Source organism: Chiroxiphia lanceolata, chromosome 3 (assembly GCF_009829145.1).
Source record: "Chiroxiphia lanceolata isolate bChiLan1 chromosome 3, bChiLan1.pri, whole genome shotgun sequence".
NCBI classification, from domain to species: Eukaryota; Metazoa; Chordata; class Aves; order Passeriformes; family Pipridae; genus Chiroxiphia; species Chiroxiphia lanceolata.
In genome coordinates this window covers 3,191,126-3,208,141 of record NC_045639.1, presented here as the reverse complement: position 1 = coordinate 3,208,141, position 17,016 = coordinate 3,191,126, and the positions used below count along the sequence as shown (strand labels likewise).

The 17,016-nt window shown below is 47.8% G+C and overlaps 1 protein-coding gene across 4 annotated transcripts in view; it reads left to right on the top strand.

The window, feature by feature from the left end:
- The window catches only part of BCL11A (BAF chromatin remodeling complex subunit BCL11A), a 72,882-nt gene extending 60,493 nt beyond the window's left edge, over positions 1–12,389 (top strand). For 2 of the 4 annotated variants that reach the window (XM_032683237.1, XM_032683240.1), the window contains one exon: positions 2,583–6,649. In XM_032683237.1, the coding sequence (XP_032539128.1) occupies positions 2,583–4,588 (2,006 nt within the window). In that variant the 3' untranslated portion in view covers positions 4,589–6,649. Of the gene's footprint in view, positions 1–2,582; positions 6,650–12,102 lie in introns of those variants that run through there. The other 2 variants (XM_032683239.1, XM_032683238.1) reach the window with 2 other exon arrangements.
- The last annotated feature ends 4,627 nt before the right edge of the window (positions 12,390–17,016 follow it).

Here is a 17,016-nt window from a genome sequence, read left to right as displayed (position 1 = left end):
TGGTGAATTGAAAACTTGTTTTTCAGGCAAGCACATGAAGAATAATCTTACATTTTACACTCCACTAAATCAATGTAGCCCTAATTTTACCACGCAGGAAATCAATTCCAGTCTTTATAACAGTCGAAGATGTTATGAACAAAGTAATTTCGCAAATTATGGCAAGTAACGCATTTATTGATGACTGTAGTTTAGGAATTTAGAATTTGTGAGCGCTGTAATATAATAAGGCCGTACTGGCAGGAGCTGAGTGAGATACAGATTATACGGTGAAACTGTAATGCATCATTTGCTATTAGTGGACTGGTAATAATTACCAGTTTCAAAGCAGCTTTTTCCATGTAATCTTTAGTCTCAGTCGTAACAGCCCTTCTCATTGACATTATGATTACACGAGCTGCCCTTATGATCTGGAATATCTAGTTGATGGGAATACTAAAATGTGGTAGCGAAAGCTCGATGTTGTATCCTCATTATAAGATAAAATGCTGTTTTCTCTGACCTGATCTATAAAGGTAGAGAGGCAAGGTAGCGTTACGTTGTTAGCTCCTACTGCGGTGTTAAAAACTTACACTTCATTATGGTGAAGCAAGATGAAATTTTCCTGTTTTAAGATTTCGTTTTTTTTTTTTTTTTTTCTCTGAGCTCACGAATGAGCATAGGAATGTGAAAGTCCAATTGAATTTCCCTCTTAATTTCAGCAGATTTAAGTATTTATCTGAGCTCGCACGCCTGGCACGTGCTAAACACCACAGTGCATTTTATTCTGGCTTCAGGATGAAACGTTAAATGTTATTCCAAGGGCTTTTAAAGTGATTAAAGTGTTAAACACCTACTGTAGACGATTGAGTCTCTTCGCTTTGCCTGATTCAGCTTCTCAGGCCAAACGTAGAAAAGCAGCAGAGCCAGGAGGCAGAGAGGAAAGCTGGGATGGAGCAGTACAGCCAGCGCTGGATCTCATAGGATCCATAGGATCTCATAGGATGGTTTGGGTTGGAAGGGGTAAGGTGTCTAGTTAAAGATATCTAAAGGTATTTAGTTCCATCTCGTACCCCCAGATCATCACTCAGCTCACCTGAGAAAGAAAATGTGCACACAAAGCTTTTCTTCCCTTCCTCCTGTGTGAGATAGGAAACATGACGGGTGCGGATAAAGCGAGGAAATGTGGACATTTTCTTTCCAAATCTGCCTGATTTGGTTTTTTAATTTTCCTCTTCTTCATATTAAGCAAATAGGGGAAACCTAATGGGGGCAACTCTCAGTGCAGCCTGTTTACCCTAACAGCCTGTTTAGCCTAAGGAGCGGATTCCTTGGAATGTGAGTGTTGGGTCAGTGCAGGAGTATGTGGTGAAGGCTGGTATCACCCCGAGCGCTGATGCCCTTGGAGGGCTCCTGGTTTATTTCTCAGCAAACCTCAACACCATGTTAATTTTTTTACAATATCCCTAAACAGCAGCTCTGTGAGGACTGCTGGACAAGGCTGGAAATAAATTTTTATCCTTCTCTTAGCTCCAGTTTCGGTTTACCAGCATTTAGCAAAGAGCATCCGTGTGGGGGTGGAAGTGAATTATTTTCAAAATCCCAGTAATCAATAAAAGCACCCTCACCTTCGCCATATCTCACACCACTCTTTCCTCGCGGGTGCCGGCCCTCAAAAAGTTATTCATCCCCCTTTGTTTTGCCGTATATTAGAAGGGGCTGCTTTCTGCTGTCATTATTAGCCGGTTTTTTGTTTAGTTATTTATTAGTTGGTTGCTCTTTTATAATGTCCGTGTTATCTCCAAAAATAAATTATCATGAAATAGAGTTAGCTTGCTACTTGCCAAAGTGGCATTTACCATCCTCAGCTTCCTTTTCAGCGCGAGAGAAATAATGCGGCTCCGTCAGGGCGCTCGGCCAGGCCTCCTGGCCACCCTCCAGCTCTTTCCCTGGCGGAGCTGCCGCTCCCGCTGCCTTCCCCTTTCCCTGTCCCATGCTCCCTTTTTTTTTTTTTTTTTTTTTTAATTTGCCCCAGAGTGGAATCTGTGCTAAGGAGCAGAAGTTGATGCCTAATTTTGTACACATTGTTAGTCTCAAAATAAGGAGGAGACTAATAATAACGTGCTGATGCCCAGCTTGCTGGCGGTTGTGATGCTTTGGGTTGCTGCTTTGAACTGATCCGTGTGATTGCTTTTCAGAGGGGGATTTATTTATTTTATACTTATTTATTTACACCCCCCCCCTCCAAATACGTGCAGCCTCTTGTAGCACAAAGTCTGCTGAGCTGGAGCTGGCGCTGATTGACTTTAATACCTCCTTTTTCTTCACAGCTTGTTTTGTGCTGTGGTTACCTGCCACTGTTCAGTTTTGAACCGGGAGCTGGGGATGGCTGGGAGGAGGTGGATATGCTTTGGGTGGGTTTGGACCTTCGTGTTGCACCCCTTCTTTCCTCCTATCCCTGTCCCCTGCACCTGAGCTGGGATGTCCCTTCCCCAGCTCCCAACTGTGAGTGCCCCAGAGGAGAGGAGCTTAGGCGGGGAGTTGAGCTCTCGCCTGCCGGTGGACGGCCGGAGATTGACGCTGCTTGTTGTGTTATTTTGCAGGTAAAGATGAGCCCAGCAGCTACACGTGTACGACTTGTAAACAGCCTTTCAACAGCGCCTGGTTCCTCTTGCAGCACGCACAGAACACGCACGGCTTACGGATCTACCTAGAAAGCGAGCACGGCAGCCCCCTGACGCCACGGGTTGGTATCCCAACAGGACTAGGTGCAGAGTGCCCTTCCCAGCCACCTCTCCACGGGATTCACATTGCAGACAATAACCCTTTTAACCTGCTCAGAATACCCGGCTCGGTCTCGAGGGAGGCGTCGGGGCTGGGAGAAGGGCGTTTCCCACCCACGCCGCCCCTCTTTAGCCCTCCCCCGAGGCACCATTTGGATCCGCATCGCATTGAGCGCCTGGGTGCGGAAGAAATGGCTCTGGCCACCCATCACCCTAGTGCCTTTGACAGGGTGCTGCGACTGAACCCCATGGCGATGGAGCCCCCCGCTATGGATTTCTCCCGGAGGCTGCGGGAGCTGGCCGGCAACACCTCCAGCCCACCCTTGTCCCCGAGCCGGCCCAGCCCTATGCAAAGGTTGCTGCAGCCCTTCCAGCCCGGCAGCAAGCCCCCGTTCCTGGCCACGCCGCCCCTTCCTCCTCTGCAGTCCGCTCCTCCTCCCTCCCAGCCCCCCATGAAGTCCAAGTCCTGCGAGTTCTGCGGGAAGACCTTCAAGTTTCAGAGCAACCTGGTGGTCCACCGCCGGAGCCACACCGGGGAGAAGCCCTACAAGTGCAACCTCTGCGACCACGCCTGCACGCAGGCCAGCAAGCTGAAGCGCCACATGAAGACCCACATGCACAAGTCCTCCCCCATGACAGTGAAGTCGGACGATGGGCTCTCCACCGCCAGCTCTCCTGAGCCGGGCACCAGCGACCTGGTGGGCAGCGCCAGCAGCGCCCTCAAGTCCGTGGTGGCCAAGTTCAAGAGCGAGAACGACCCCAACATGATCCCTGAGAACGGGGATGAGGAAGAGGAGGAGGAGGAGGAGGAAGAGGAGGAGGAGGAGGAGGAAGAGGAGGAGGACTTGAACGAGAGCGACAGGCCGGACTATGGCTTCGGAATGAGCCTGGAGGCGGCCCGCCACCACGAGAACAGCTCGCGGGCCGGCGAGGAGGGCCGGTCGATGCCGGACGTCATGCAGGGCATGGTCTTGAGCTCCATGCAGCACTTCAGCGAGGCCTTCCACCAGGTCCTGGGGGAGAAACACAAGCGGGGCCACCTCCCCGAGCCTGAGGTGCACAGGGACACTTGCGACGAAGACTCGGTGGCTGGCGAGTCCGACCGCATCGACGAGGGTGCGGTCAACGGCCGGGGCTGCTCCCCGGGGGAGTCCGCCTCGGGGGGCCTGTCCAAAAAGCTGCTGCTGGGTAGCCCCAGCTCCCTGAGCCCCTTCTCCAAACGCATCAAGCTGGAGAAGGAGTTCGACCTGCCGGCCGCCGCCATGCCCAACACCGAGAACGTTTACTCCCAGTGGCTGGCGGGCTACGCCGCCTCCCGGCAGCTGAAGGACCCCTTCCTCAGCTTCGGCGACTCCCGACAATCGCCCTTCGCCTCCTCCTCCGAGCACTCCTCGGAGAACGGCAGCCTGCGCTTCTCCACGCCGCCGGGCGAGCTGGACGGAGGGATCTCAGGCCGCAGCGGCACGGGAAGCGGAGGGAGCACCCCCCATATTAGTGGCCCGGGCCCTGGCAGGCCCAGCTCAAAAGAGGGCAGACGCAGCGACACTTGTGAGTACTGTGGGAAGGTCTTCAAGAACTGTAGTAATCTCACCGTCCACAGACGGAGCCACACGGGCGAGAGGCCGTATAAGTGTGAGCTTTGCAACTACGCCTGCGCCCAGAGTAGCAAGCTCACCCGGCACATGAAAACACACGGGCAGGTGGGAAAGGACGTTTACAAATGCGAGATTTGTAAGATGCCTTTTAGCGTGTACAGTACCCTGGAGAAACACATGAAAAAATGGCACAGTGATCGAGTCTTGAATAACGAGATAAAAACTGAATAGAGGTATATTCGTACCCCCCCTCCTCCCCATCCGCCCCTGGTCCCTAACCCATCCCGCATCCCCGTAGAGGTTTTCTAGTCCTTTGTGATGGAAGTCATGGAAGCTAAGGATATTCGGAAAGTGCTTGTCACCAGCACACCCTGTTTATTTTCTTTTTGTTCTCACCGTTTGAATGCATGATCTGTATCGGGGCAATACTATTGCATTTTACGCAAACTTTGAGCCTTTCTCTTGTGCAATAATTTACATGTTGTGTATGTTGGGGTTTTTTTTTCTTTATTTTGGGTTGTTTTTTTTTTAATTTTGGTTGGTTTTCTTTTTTTTTTTTTTTTTAATTTTTGGATTAGACAGCATGTATGGTATGTTATGGCTGTTTTTAAATTGTCCCTGATTAGTTGCTGAGCAAACACGTCGCTGTTTCCAATTCCGTTCGGGAAAAAAAAAAAAAAAAGGAGAAAAAAAAAAAAAAAGAGGAAAAAAGAGGAGAGAGGAGGAGGAGGCAAAAAGAAAAAAAAATAAAAAGGAAAAAAAAAGTGAAACAAAACCAAACCCGAGAGCAAACAAAACCGACCATGCTGCATACATCCTGTAATACATATCATGTACAGTTTTGTTTTTGTGACGTGCGAAGGAAAACACGCTTTGGGTAACCCTCTGCGGACAGGACCGATAGCACCGAAGAAGCGTTGCGTTAGCTAGATTGCTGTCTTGAAACAATAAACCCACCGATTGGAGAAAGAAAGTTCCCCTTAGGAACGTGTTCAAAAAAAAAAAAAAAATTGGGAAAAAAAAAAAAAGGCCTTTAATTGGAAAGTAACCAGTCAGGAAGAGGTAGATTTCTATTAGTTTGGTTTCAATCACACACACACACACACACAAATAATAATAATAATAATAATAAATAATCTGAGTGCCTTGGATCTGTCGCGGCCGATGCCGATGGCTCCTTTCTGCTCGTCCTCCACGCGTAGCTCGTCGCCACGTCGGTCGCGGTGTCGAGCCTCTCCCCGCCGGGCGCGCGAGTCCACCTCGTGCCCCCTCACCACGCCGGCTCCCTAGGAACGAAGAGGAAAGAGAAAAAAACTAAAGAAGAGAAAGAAATGACCCGCTCAGTCCTAGTTAATCATCATTCTCCTCTGCCTCTTTATTATTTTATTACTAGTGTTATTACTATTATTATTATTATTTTTAAACCAAACTGATCATACCAGTCTAAAGACCCGCTTGGCTCCTGGAGAGAGCTTAAAACGAGATGTAGAATCTTTCTCCCCTCCCCTGCCTTCCCCAAACTTTTATTCCCCCTCCCCATCGATGATTAAATAGAATGTGAAACGCGCAGAGGCCCTTCACCACCATTAAACACACAATAAAGGAAATCCGTTTTATGAAGATATTTACTTTTAATAATATCTTTTATTGATTCTGGCACCAAAACAAATAAATCCGGAGCCACTTGGTTGTCAAGCTGACAATCAAATTATAAACTTTAAGACCTCCTGTATACCGTATAAAAAAAATAAAATAAAGACTGGCAATAATATTTTACCGAGTGTAACAGATAGGGGAGCAAAAAAATAAATAAATTGTGATTTATTAGCACAATGTGGTACTGTTTGCCATTTAAAACTAGAACAGGTGTATAAGCTACTATCAACACAGTGATGATTAACTATGAGCTATTAAGACTTGCCTTTAATGTGACGCTTGGAAGAAGTAACAGAAAATTTAAAAAAAAAAAAAAGAGGAAAAAAAGCGAAAGAGTAGCAGGATCTGTCTGTGCTCCCTAAAAGTTGTCCTTCATTTTTTTTTTTTTCCCATCCTCTGTGTGCTATTTGTGTTGACGTGGAAGAGGATTCCTTGTTTTATTCTTAAGCTAGCGCCCGCCCCGGTTGGTGTTCAAATAGCACTTGACTCTGCCTGTGATGTCTGTATCTTTTCTTTAATCGAAGGTACAGAGGTTGAGTATAAAATAAGACTGCTCAGATAGGACAATTAAGTGCACTGTACAATTTTCCCAGTTTACAGGTCTATACTTTAAGGGAAAAGTTGCAAGAATGCTGAGGAGAAAAAAAAAAAAATTAAAAAAAAATAAAAATCGGACATGATCTCATTGATGAGCATAAAAAAAAAACAAAACAACAAAAAACAAAACCACAAAACCCCACAAACTTTGCCAGCCATTTACTTGACTAATGAGCTTATCTTCTCGGACGCGACATTACAGCGCTGTGAATGGAAACAGACTCTACACTCACATAAAATGAATGATTGCTTTCGCTCCTACAGTGCAAGGAAATTTTTTTTCTTTTTTTGGTTTTTTTTTTGTACGAAAAAAAAGGAGGAAAAAAAAGAAAAAACCGCCACAAAACCTTTTTTTAAATATAAATGTTAAGAAAATTTTTTTAAGGAAAAAAAATTTAAAAAAAAAAAAACCACAACACTTCATTATGTTTAGGGGGAAACTGTATTTTAGGGTTCATCGTCTTGGTGGTGTACAAGACTTGTTATTCATTTTAAAATGGTAGTGGAAATTCTATGCCTTGGATATACACAGCTCTTCAGGTTGTATAAAAACATGCATTGGGGAAAGGTTTAAGATTATATAGTACTTAAATATAGGAAAATGCACACTCATGTTGATTCCTATGCTAAAACACATTTATGGTCTCTTTTTTCTGTATTTCTAGAATGGTATTTGAATTAAATGTTCATCTAGTGTAGGCACTATAGTATTTATATTGAAGCTTGTATTTTTAACTGTTGCTTGTTCTCTCAAAAGGTATCGATGTACCTTTTTTGGTAGTGGAAAAAAAAAAAAAAACCACAGGCTGCCACAGTATATTTTTTTAATTTGGCAGGATAATATAGTGCAAATTATTTGTATGTTTCAAAAAAAAGAAAAAAAAGACAAAAAGACAAAATAAAGTGTGACATTGTACAGATCCGAGGCCATATAATGGCTCTCTGGGGGAAACCTGTTCCGATGTCACGCTGCTGGCCGTCACAGAGGGGTGTACATATCTTTTTTCGTTCTTTTTTCCTGCTGCCATACTGTATGCAGTACTGCAAGCTAATAACGTTGGTTTGTTATGTAGTGTGCTTTATGTCCCTTTTCCTTCTATCACCCGACATTCCAGCATCTTAAAACTTCATATGCAGTAAAAGAAAAGAAAAGAAAAGAAAGAAAGAAAAGAAAAGAAAGGAGGGAAAAAAAAAAAGCTAAAAAAAAAAAAAGGAAAAAAAAAAAAGAAAAGAAAAAAAAAACCGTTTTGCAGTTTTTTTCATTGCCAAAAACTAAATGGTGCTTTATATTTAGATTGGAAAGAATTTCATATGCAAAGCATATTAAAGAGAAAGCCCGCTTGAGTCAATACTTTTTTGTAAATGGCAATGCAGAATATTTTGTTATTGGCCTTTTCTATTCCTGTAATGAAAGCTGTTTGTCGTAACTTGAAATTTTATCTTTTACTATGGGAGTCACTATTTATTATTGCTTATGTGCTCTGTTCAAAACAGAGGCACTTAATTTGATCTTTTATTTTTCTTTGGGTTTTTTTTGGGGGGGGGATTTTTTTTTAATTTTTTTTATTACTTTTTTTTTTTTTTATTATTTGGATGACCAAAGGTCATTACAACCTGGCTTTTTATTGTATTTGTTTCTGGTCTTTGTTAAGTTCTATTGGAAAAACCACTGTCTGTGTTTTTTTGGCAGTTGTCTGCATTATCCTGTTCATACACCCATTTTGTCCCTTTATTGAAAAAATAAAAAAAAAACCTTAAAGTACACAGTGTCAGCTTCTGGTGTCCTCATTTGACACACGCTGGAGGTGGCTTCCAGCAGCAGGATGTAGGAGAAGGTCCCGCGCAGGGGCGTTTTGGGGGACGTGCTCCTATCCCCGAGGAGCGCCCGCCACCCAGCCAGGCCTTAAATAAGCCGCCTCTGCCCAGGAAGAGGGTTTTTGGGCTAAGGAGTTTGCTTTCCGGCCAGTGGAAAGCATTTGCAGTCTGGACCCGTAGTTTTGGGATTTTTTTTCCCCTCTAGTTCAGGACTGAGCTGTGACCCCCTCACCGCGATAGCCTGTGGCATCCCTGGCCTTCACTCGGTCTGCAGCAGGGACTTGCCTCCCTGTTTGGCAGTGCTTTGGCAGAAGAGGTGAGCAAACAAAAAGCTCTGCAGCCCTCCCAGAGGCTCCCCAGTCCCCGGCTGCTTTTGGGGACCTGGGGTGAAATCAGCTGCGTGGGCAGGAGCTGATTTCTCTCGGGGGGCTGAGACCTTAACACCGCGGCTCTGGGATTGCACTGACCCCAGCCCAAAGCTCCCGGCACCGCTCCTGGCTGGAGCTGGGAGCTGCCCCCTCTTCTCCCCTGGGCTTTTATTTTTTTGGTGGGAATTGCAGGTTTATGTGCATTGTCTCTAAGACCTGGAGTTCAGGTCCCCCCGTTCCCCCTTAGGGGTCTGTATATGTTGTCAGTTTGACAAATACTGCATGTTGCAGCATCTCTTTACTTTATTAAAGCACGTACCGCTGTGATATTGTCTCTTGCTGTTCCTAGTGTAATGGATTTAATAGTTTTTTTTTTTCTTTTCCTTTTTTTGATTTTTGTAAAACCTTCCAGTTGTTCTGTTGTCTTCTTGTGATGGCATCGTTTGTTGCCTGTATTTTGCCCGGCGCCTTCTGAAGGGGAAACTTTGGGATTTAAAAAAAGACAGAAATAGGTATCTAAAGAAAAAGGCTCGCTCCTTTAATAAGAGAGATTAAAAAAAAAAAAAAATAAAGCTCCATTTTAATCCTGGGACAGAAGGAGTGAAGGTTGCGTGTTCCGGGCTAGAAGGATGAGCTTGCAGCGGGGCTGGAAAAGCGCTGGCAGTGCCCTTGAACTGCGCTCCCCCTTTGGGAGCTGGAGCTGTGCGGATGCGGGCACTGCCGGAGGGAGGGATCCCTAGCACAGTGTAAGGGAGGCAGAGCCCGCCACCAGCGTGGTGAGCTCGAGGTGTCAGGATGGACACTGGCTGTTCCCAGGAGGGCTGGTGTATGCAGGGATGCGCTCTGCAGCTGCCTTGCTGACACGACTCCTGATCCCGTGCCGTGGAGTATCTGTACAGAGTCCAGTCTCTCCCTTTCTCTCATTATTTTTATTGCTGGTTCAGACCACGATCAAGATGTTGTCTAGAGGACTATGGTTAGCTGGTGTGCCTGGGGTTGAGCGTAGCCTGGCTGTCTTTCGGAGTGGGCACTGTTCCCTGTGTCTATCCTGTGGTGGTTGTCGTTCTACTCCCTTTCTCTGTACTATATTTTACATATGGAATAATCAGCTGTACAAGCATATCGACAGGCATCCACGTGGAGATCTGTGTACAGGCAGCACTAGGTAGATCTGGGCTTCATGCGCTGCTACAAGACTAACCAACCAGCGGAAAGTGTACAATTGATTTATTTATTAAATTGCACAGCAATGCATTTGATTTACACGTTTCCAAAAGCTAAATTTTACAGGTTTCTGAGACCTAAACGAGCCCTGTGGGTGCTGTGTCGCCCTGTGGCCACACGCACACGGGGCTGGGGTGGTGGTTTGGAGGAAGGAGCTTTGGGAGAAGCAGCTCCTGCTCCTGCAGGAGAAGTTGTCTGAACACCAGCTGGCAGGAGTGTAGCTTGCGAACAACAACGTGCTGTCACCTCCACGCCAAAGCAGAATTTGGGAAAAACGTAGTGTTTTTCTGCCAGTGGCAATGAGTTAATGCCATGATAAACCTGTTGGAGTTTGCTGGGTTGGGGTGTGGATGTCCAAGGCCCCACCACGTGCTCTTGAGCTGCTTTGGCATCCTGTGCTCGCGTGACCTGCGCTCCCCAGAGACTTCCCTGTTTTTCTCTGTGCAGAAAGATGATGTCTCTAGAAATAAGAGTGATATTTGGGTAACAGTGTCTCTATTGTTAAATTCTCAACCCTGTTAACTTTTGAGGAGGAACGTGGTTTTGTGGTAGAGACCCCTTCGCCGTTAGTGTTTAATCTCCTCCAAATTGAATGATTAATGTAATGAAGGCGCTGAAACAGTATCCAGAATTTTAGAGTACAGATGTTTCATATTTATTGTGTTTCCAAGGGCTGAGATAATACAGGAATAAGTGATACCATGTCTTTGCTTGACATTCAGGAGGTTTTGGCATATCTGATGAGAGACAGTTTCGGGGTTTATCTAAGTGCTGAGTTTGTACTAAGAAAGAAAAGAGATACCAGCTGCTCTTTTAGCTCCCTCCTTCTCTTTTTTCCTCCAATAAAGGTTGAAACCCATTTTTGGCGGGTGCACGGGCAAATTGTAGTACTGACTAGGAGAGTGATACTGCCCAGAGGGCTCTTTGCCAGAGCTGCTGAAGAGATGCTGCTCCCCGAGCCCAGATGCTCGGCTGCTGGTTTCAAACGAGCCACAGGGATCCAGGAGGGGCAGGAGGCACGGGGGAGTCCCAAGCTCCTGTGCCCCTTGGAGGGATGTAGGGTTTGCAGCAGTGTTGTGCTTGTGGCTGGGGTAGCTGTGGCGCTCTTGGCTGCCTTGGAAGCCTCAGCCAGCTTTAACGTCAGCCTGGAAACCTGTTGGCCTCAGGCACCAGCAGCAACAAGCCCTCCTTGGGAGGGAAATGGGGCATGTGCTCTTTGCTTCAGAGGAGACACTCCAGTTTACACCTGGCGAAGATGTGGCCTAGGAAGGAGCTGCTTGTTTAGTCCTGACGGTAGCTCGCGTGTAACCCTTCAACTGCCCTTTTAAGTATTAATGAAGCAATTTCCATAGAAACCAGCTCCCTGGCGGGGCTCTGGAGGTGGATTTTGGGGGGTGTGCTGAAGATGCACCGGCCTCAGCACCACCACCACCACCTGTGGTCTTAGTCTGCTGCGTGGGGCAACGCGGTGCTTGGTGACGGGCCTCGAGCAGTGGCTCGCAGCCGCTCTCGTGCTCCGTCCCGGTGGAGCTGGGAATCACTGCTGTCCTGGTGACACATCCCATGCTGCTGGAGTCGGGGGCTTTGCTGGGGCTTTGCAGCTTGAGCTTTGCTGTTGCCGGGTGCGCTTCCAGGTCGTGCGACATCCAGCATGTAATGAGTTGGGAAAAGTCCTCCGTGAACCACCCGCCATGTGCCGTTATTAGCAGTACCAGCTTTAGTGGGGTCTTCAGCACCTGGATGTGCTGTGGGTGCTGGGGGAAGTCCCTGAGGTTTTGGGAAGAATAGGAAGAGGTTTCAAGACAGGCTGGTTTGGTCCTTGCCCAGGTGTCTCAGTAAAGCCCAGAGGTTTTTTTTCCTCCTAAGTGATCCCTGTGGTTCCTGCATGGTGCCGAGGATGCCGGATGCGAGAGTGTGGCCTGAGAGGAGGAAGGGCTCCATCCTGCCGTATCCCTGTGTGACAGTTGGGTGTCCTAGTTGTTAAAGCCAAAAAAAAAAAAAAAAAAAAAAAGTAGGATAAGAGAATGACTCACACCGTGGGCCGTGTCACACCTGTTCTCTCCTCTGTCCCCATGCTCTCTGTAGGTTCGGCGTACCCCCCCAGCTGGCGCAGCGCCCAGGGAGCCCCGGATGTCTGGCAGTTTTCGGATGGAAGTTCAAGAGCACTTAAATTCTGAAAGGAGGTGAAGCTGGGGCGAGCGGCCGGCGGCGTCTCGGCGTCCGGAGGTGGCCTCTGTCCTGCTGGCTCGCCGCATCCCCGGGAGAGCCTGAGGAGTCACCCGCCGAAGGCAGCGCTCCCCGGGCTCCTCCTGCCTGCAAGACTATCGTATTTATATTTTGTAATAGAGTACAACACTTCTTTGGGGTTGTTTTTTTTGTTTCCTCTTTTTTTTGTTTTGTTTCGTTCATTTGTTTGTTTTTTTTTATTTTCTAAAAACAAAAACAAACGGAAAAAAAAAAAAAGCAAACCCACCCACTAAGGTCAAGGGCTTATTGATGGCTTCAACCAGCTCCCTTCCCTGTGGAAAAGACTGTCTTGCTCTCATGGACAACCCGGCCTGTTGGTTATCCCCGCGAAGTGCCATTTCTCGGGAGGCACATCTGATGTGATGAATTAAAAATAAAACAAAACACAGTGTAGGTCTGTGGGTGGGTGGGAAATTGCCATAATAAATGTTGGAGCTTTAGGTTTTGTTTGCTCTGTCTTTAATTTTTAATGCTAACAAGGGCCAGGCGGTTGGTGTGACTCTGTACTCCCGTATCGGCTGCAGAAAACCAAGTGCTGCGTTTACACCAGGGCTGGTGTTGGCACGAGAGGCTGCACGGCCCCAGGGGACAGACCTGTCCCACGTAACTAGACCAGGAGTTGGGCTTATGGCCGTGGCACCTGAGCGCTGGTGAACCCCCACTGGTGTTTGGTGATGCTGATGGGGGGGGGGTCCTCCCAGCTCCCTCCTCCATCACCCACCTCCTCCTGATGGATGCCAGCTGTCGTGTTACATTTCTGCTGTCAAACCACGTATTTTTGGGGCTGGTGGGGTCCGTAATGCCCGTCAGTGTCCGTGCAAGGAGAAGGCAGATTTGGGGAGGAGCAATAGTCTCGCTGTGGAGATGCTGTCAGTGCCAGGGGATGCAGAGCCCTGCCCTGAGCTGGGGGACCTGCTGTCAGGTTGGTGTCCTGGTGTCTCCCATGGAGTGCTCCAGACTTTGCACAAGGGGCACGAGCTTTCCTGCTTGCCGGTGACGCTCATCCCTTGCTTGGAGCTGCTGGTTGGGGGCCCCGGCGCTTTGCTGAGCAGGGGGGTGGGTTAAGTGTGAGCTCGTGCGCTGTCTGTGATGGGATTTACAGGCTGTAGCTACTCATGTCTGTGCCGGCGAGTGGGAATGGACCTTATTTGGTGAAAGAAACCAGCTGGGTAGCGAGTGGAGTGGCTGTGTCAGGCTGCCAGGACTGCCGGGATCAGCGGGACGGAGCCGAGTCATGGGGCAGGGGCCAGTGGATTTCTTTGCTTCGTGGATGAACTGCGATCTCACTTCTGTTTAATTCGACTCCTTTCTTAAAATCTGGGTGAGACCCTCCCTTGGGGTGGCTCTCTCCTGGCGAAACGCCCATAGGGAAAAACGATGTTGCCTTTTCCGTGGGTGCTGGTTGCTCTTTTGGTTTTTTTTTAAAGCCTTGGGCTCTAGTTCTCATGGTGGTCTGGGCACAGTACAAGCACAGACACTTTGGTACCTTAAAATTTGGCAAGGGGGCGGGGTGGGAGGAAGGAGCACCTCCCAGGGGTGCCACACTGGGAGCCTGGAGGACTTGGTGCACAGGGACCCAAAGGGAGCTATTGCTGCTTCTTTTAAGGTGGTTTGTTCTTTGAGGTGGTTTGTTCTTTGAGGTCAAGCTACCCAAAAGCCTAACGCACACCCTCAGCTTTTTTTCTATCATTAGAAGATGTTTTTAAAGGTTCTTCCTATCCCAGCCCTGTGCTACCAGTTCTGTGTCTGCTCATGAGGGGTTTTTGAGCCTTGGAAGGGTGAATCCTGCTGGATTAAACATCCTATTGATTGTGAGTGCACGACTGGTGGGGATTTAGCAGCTCCATTAGCTACTGACACCCCCACTCCTGCCCTGGGGTATCTGCGCCAGCAGCTGTGTCAGATCAGGGCTAATTGAGTTATTAACTGCCAAGGGGGTTGCTCTGCTCTCTCCTCCAGGCTGCAAATCAGGACTCACCTGGTTCATATCTACATCAGGCCTGTCCCAGACCAGAGGGGAAGCTGCTTTATAAGAGGTTTGAGTGAGCTGGCTGTTTCTGGAGGTGTCTGATCCTTACTTTTTCTGGGTGCAGACCAAGCTCAGTTCATGGATGCCTTCTGGAGTAACTGGTCCATCCTTGTGCTGCTCTGCCTGGTGGAACAAGTGTGATGGGCTCTGCTTTCTCTGGCTTGGCTGGTCTCTCCTTCAGCAGCCAGCATGAGGCAGGGGTTTCTCCCAGGAAAAGCAGGAAATAACAAAGAGGTGACGCCTGAATATGCTCTGCCAAGCACAGAAGTGATACCTGTCTTCTTCTGAAGTGCTGAAGGTAAAACGAAATAGTCCTTAAAATGTCTATTTTTTAATATAGGTGTTAAACTCTCTCCCAGCTCTTAGGACTTTAAAACATCTTCAGAATTCATGTTGCCTTAAAGTTACAAACAGGTGTAATGTCTGTGCTGAGAACCTCTTGTAAGTGATGGGATACCTGGGAATCACCCAGCTTAGCTTTGAGGCTTTGAGTTTAAAAAGACTTGGAGGTGATTTGACTGTGCTGTGTTTGATTTCTAAGCACACTTTCCTGACACTAAAATGCAGTGGAGGTCAAGTATTCTGTGAAGTTTAACTTAAATTTTGCTTTCACAATAATATATGTTTTGGATTTGCGATGCATTTGGGTTGTGGACTCTTAAGAGATGAGAGACCCTTTCTCCAGAAGGGATCTGAAAACAGATCTAAATCCTTTGAACGAGTTTTCAAGCCACACAACTCCCTGTGTTTTGTTTCAACCCCAGCTTTGTGTTGGGTCCTACTAAGTGGCTGTGGGACCAGCAGCAGCCTTGGGCTGGGGACCATTGTGGTGTTGGTGGGTGGCAGTGTGACGCTGGACTCTGGGGGAAGGTGGAGAGAAGCTTTATCCTCCTTGGGCTGTTGGAGGTTATTTTACCAGCTGTGCTCTTTGCTCTGTACTTTAGTTTTTCATCTCATTTCTCGTGTTGCTGCGTGTCTTTGAGCTCTCTGGGTGCTGGTGAGACCCAGGGATGAGCCTTTGCCTGTGGATTTCTGGTGGTGAGGCAGAGGACCTACTAAACATCACTGCTGTTCCAGGGCTCCCTGCTCTGTTGTGGTATTTCACCTGATTCCACTATAAAATCTAATTGAGGAGTGAGCTGAACACCCCCCAATCCCCCCAAAAATGAGTGGTGCTTCATTTGCTTCTTTTTTTTTTTTCACTCTCTCTTTCTCCTCCCACCCAGATTTCCCATTTCAGGTGTGATTAGGCATCATTATTCAGTTGTATGTTGTACCTGCTTCAAGTCAATTAAACATTGCTGCCCTTCCATCCTAATCCCCTCCCCCCAAAAATCACCCTCTTAACATTCATCCTTAGAGGGGACCACGTAATCAACTGTTCCCAAGGAAAGATGGAGTTGTGGAAAGGGGAGAACAACAATAAAAAAAAACAACCCAAACCCCAAATATGGCTCTTAATCTCCCTGGATAGAGTTACACATCTGGTAGAGGCTCGTTCGTTGTTGCCATTACTTTTATTGCATCTTTAGCAGTGATGAAGTTCAGATGGCAGAACCAGTGGGCCCCAATTTAATTTCGTCTGGCCTCCCGTAATGAGCAGGATGTGATCCCTGGGAACGCTGGCTCGGCTGCGGTTCCAGCGGGGAAGGCACTCCTGTGCCCTGGTGATGGGCAGAGCGGTGTGGGCAGACGGCTGGGCAGGCAAAACCCCCCGTGGGAGGGGGAAAAAAATCTGGGAATAGGGATGATAACAGGTGGGTGGAGGTGCCTGTGCTGTGCGAGCGTCGAATACTGCAGTGATGGGGGGTGTGGATGGACGGACAGATAGTTTCTCATATCAAAACCCAGAAGCAAGATGATAAAGTGGATTTCCACCTTTTTTTTTCGTGGCTGGGGGTGTGCGTGCTGCGACGCTTCCCAAGGTTGCTCTAGCCCTGATGGCTCTTCCCTGGCAATTTTCCATGACCAGTTTTCCAGTGGTGATGTATAGAAGCTCCCACCTCTCCCCCCAATGTCTGCATGTGTCTAAGGGCTATACAAGGATTCATTTACGGGCCTCCCGTCGGTGGGATATGTGCATGCAAAATGAAGGTTGTGTTTGGCTTCTCATATTCGGATCTATATTCCATATTGTGTTGACCAAGAAAAAAAAAAAAACCTCAGCCCCCGTGCTGAAGAATGTGATGGACTTGATGACTTTTCAGAAACGTACTGTAAATCAAGGAGGCTAATAAATACTTGCTATTAATAAATTGGGGCTACTGCCTTTCAAGTTATTTTCACGTTTTGCAACACCCTAATTTAAGCGGCACGAAGAAGGTGATTCCTTTGGAGCTCCCCACCTCCCCTGGCACAGTGTGGCTCAGTTCAACCTCAGAGGCTCAGGCAGGAGTTTTTCCCTCCATGAGGAGGTTTAGTTGGAGTAGTAAGACCCCTGCCCAACCCCGTGGAGCTGGTGAGGGGCTGACCTCAGCGACAGGGTCCCCTTGGCAAGATGTGGCCTCTCCCTATGGTCTGGCAGATGATCCCCCAGAGCTTGCCAAGCCCAAGGCATCAAAGAGCCCGCAGCCAAAAGCTCTCCCACCTGCACCAGCTCATGCTAAACCTTTAATGGTTCCCAGTTGTGAGAGCAGCCGCTCCAGGTGGAGAGTGCACAGGCAGAGCATCCACAGGCTGCTTAACCCTTTCTGTCAGGTTTCTCTGGATCTGTACATGAGAGG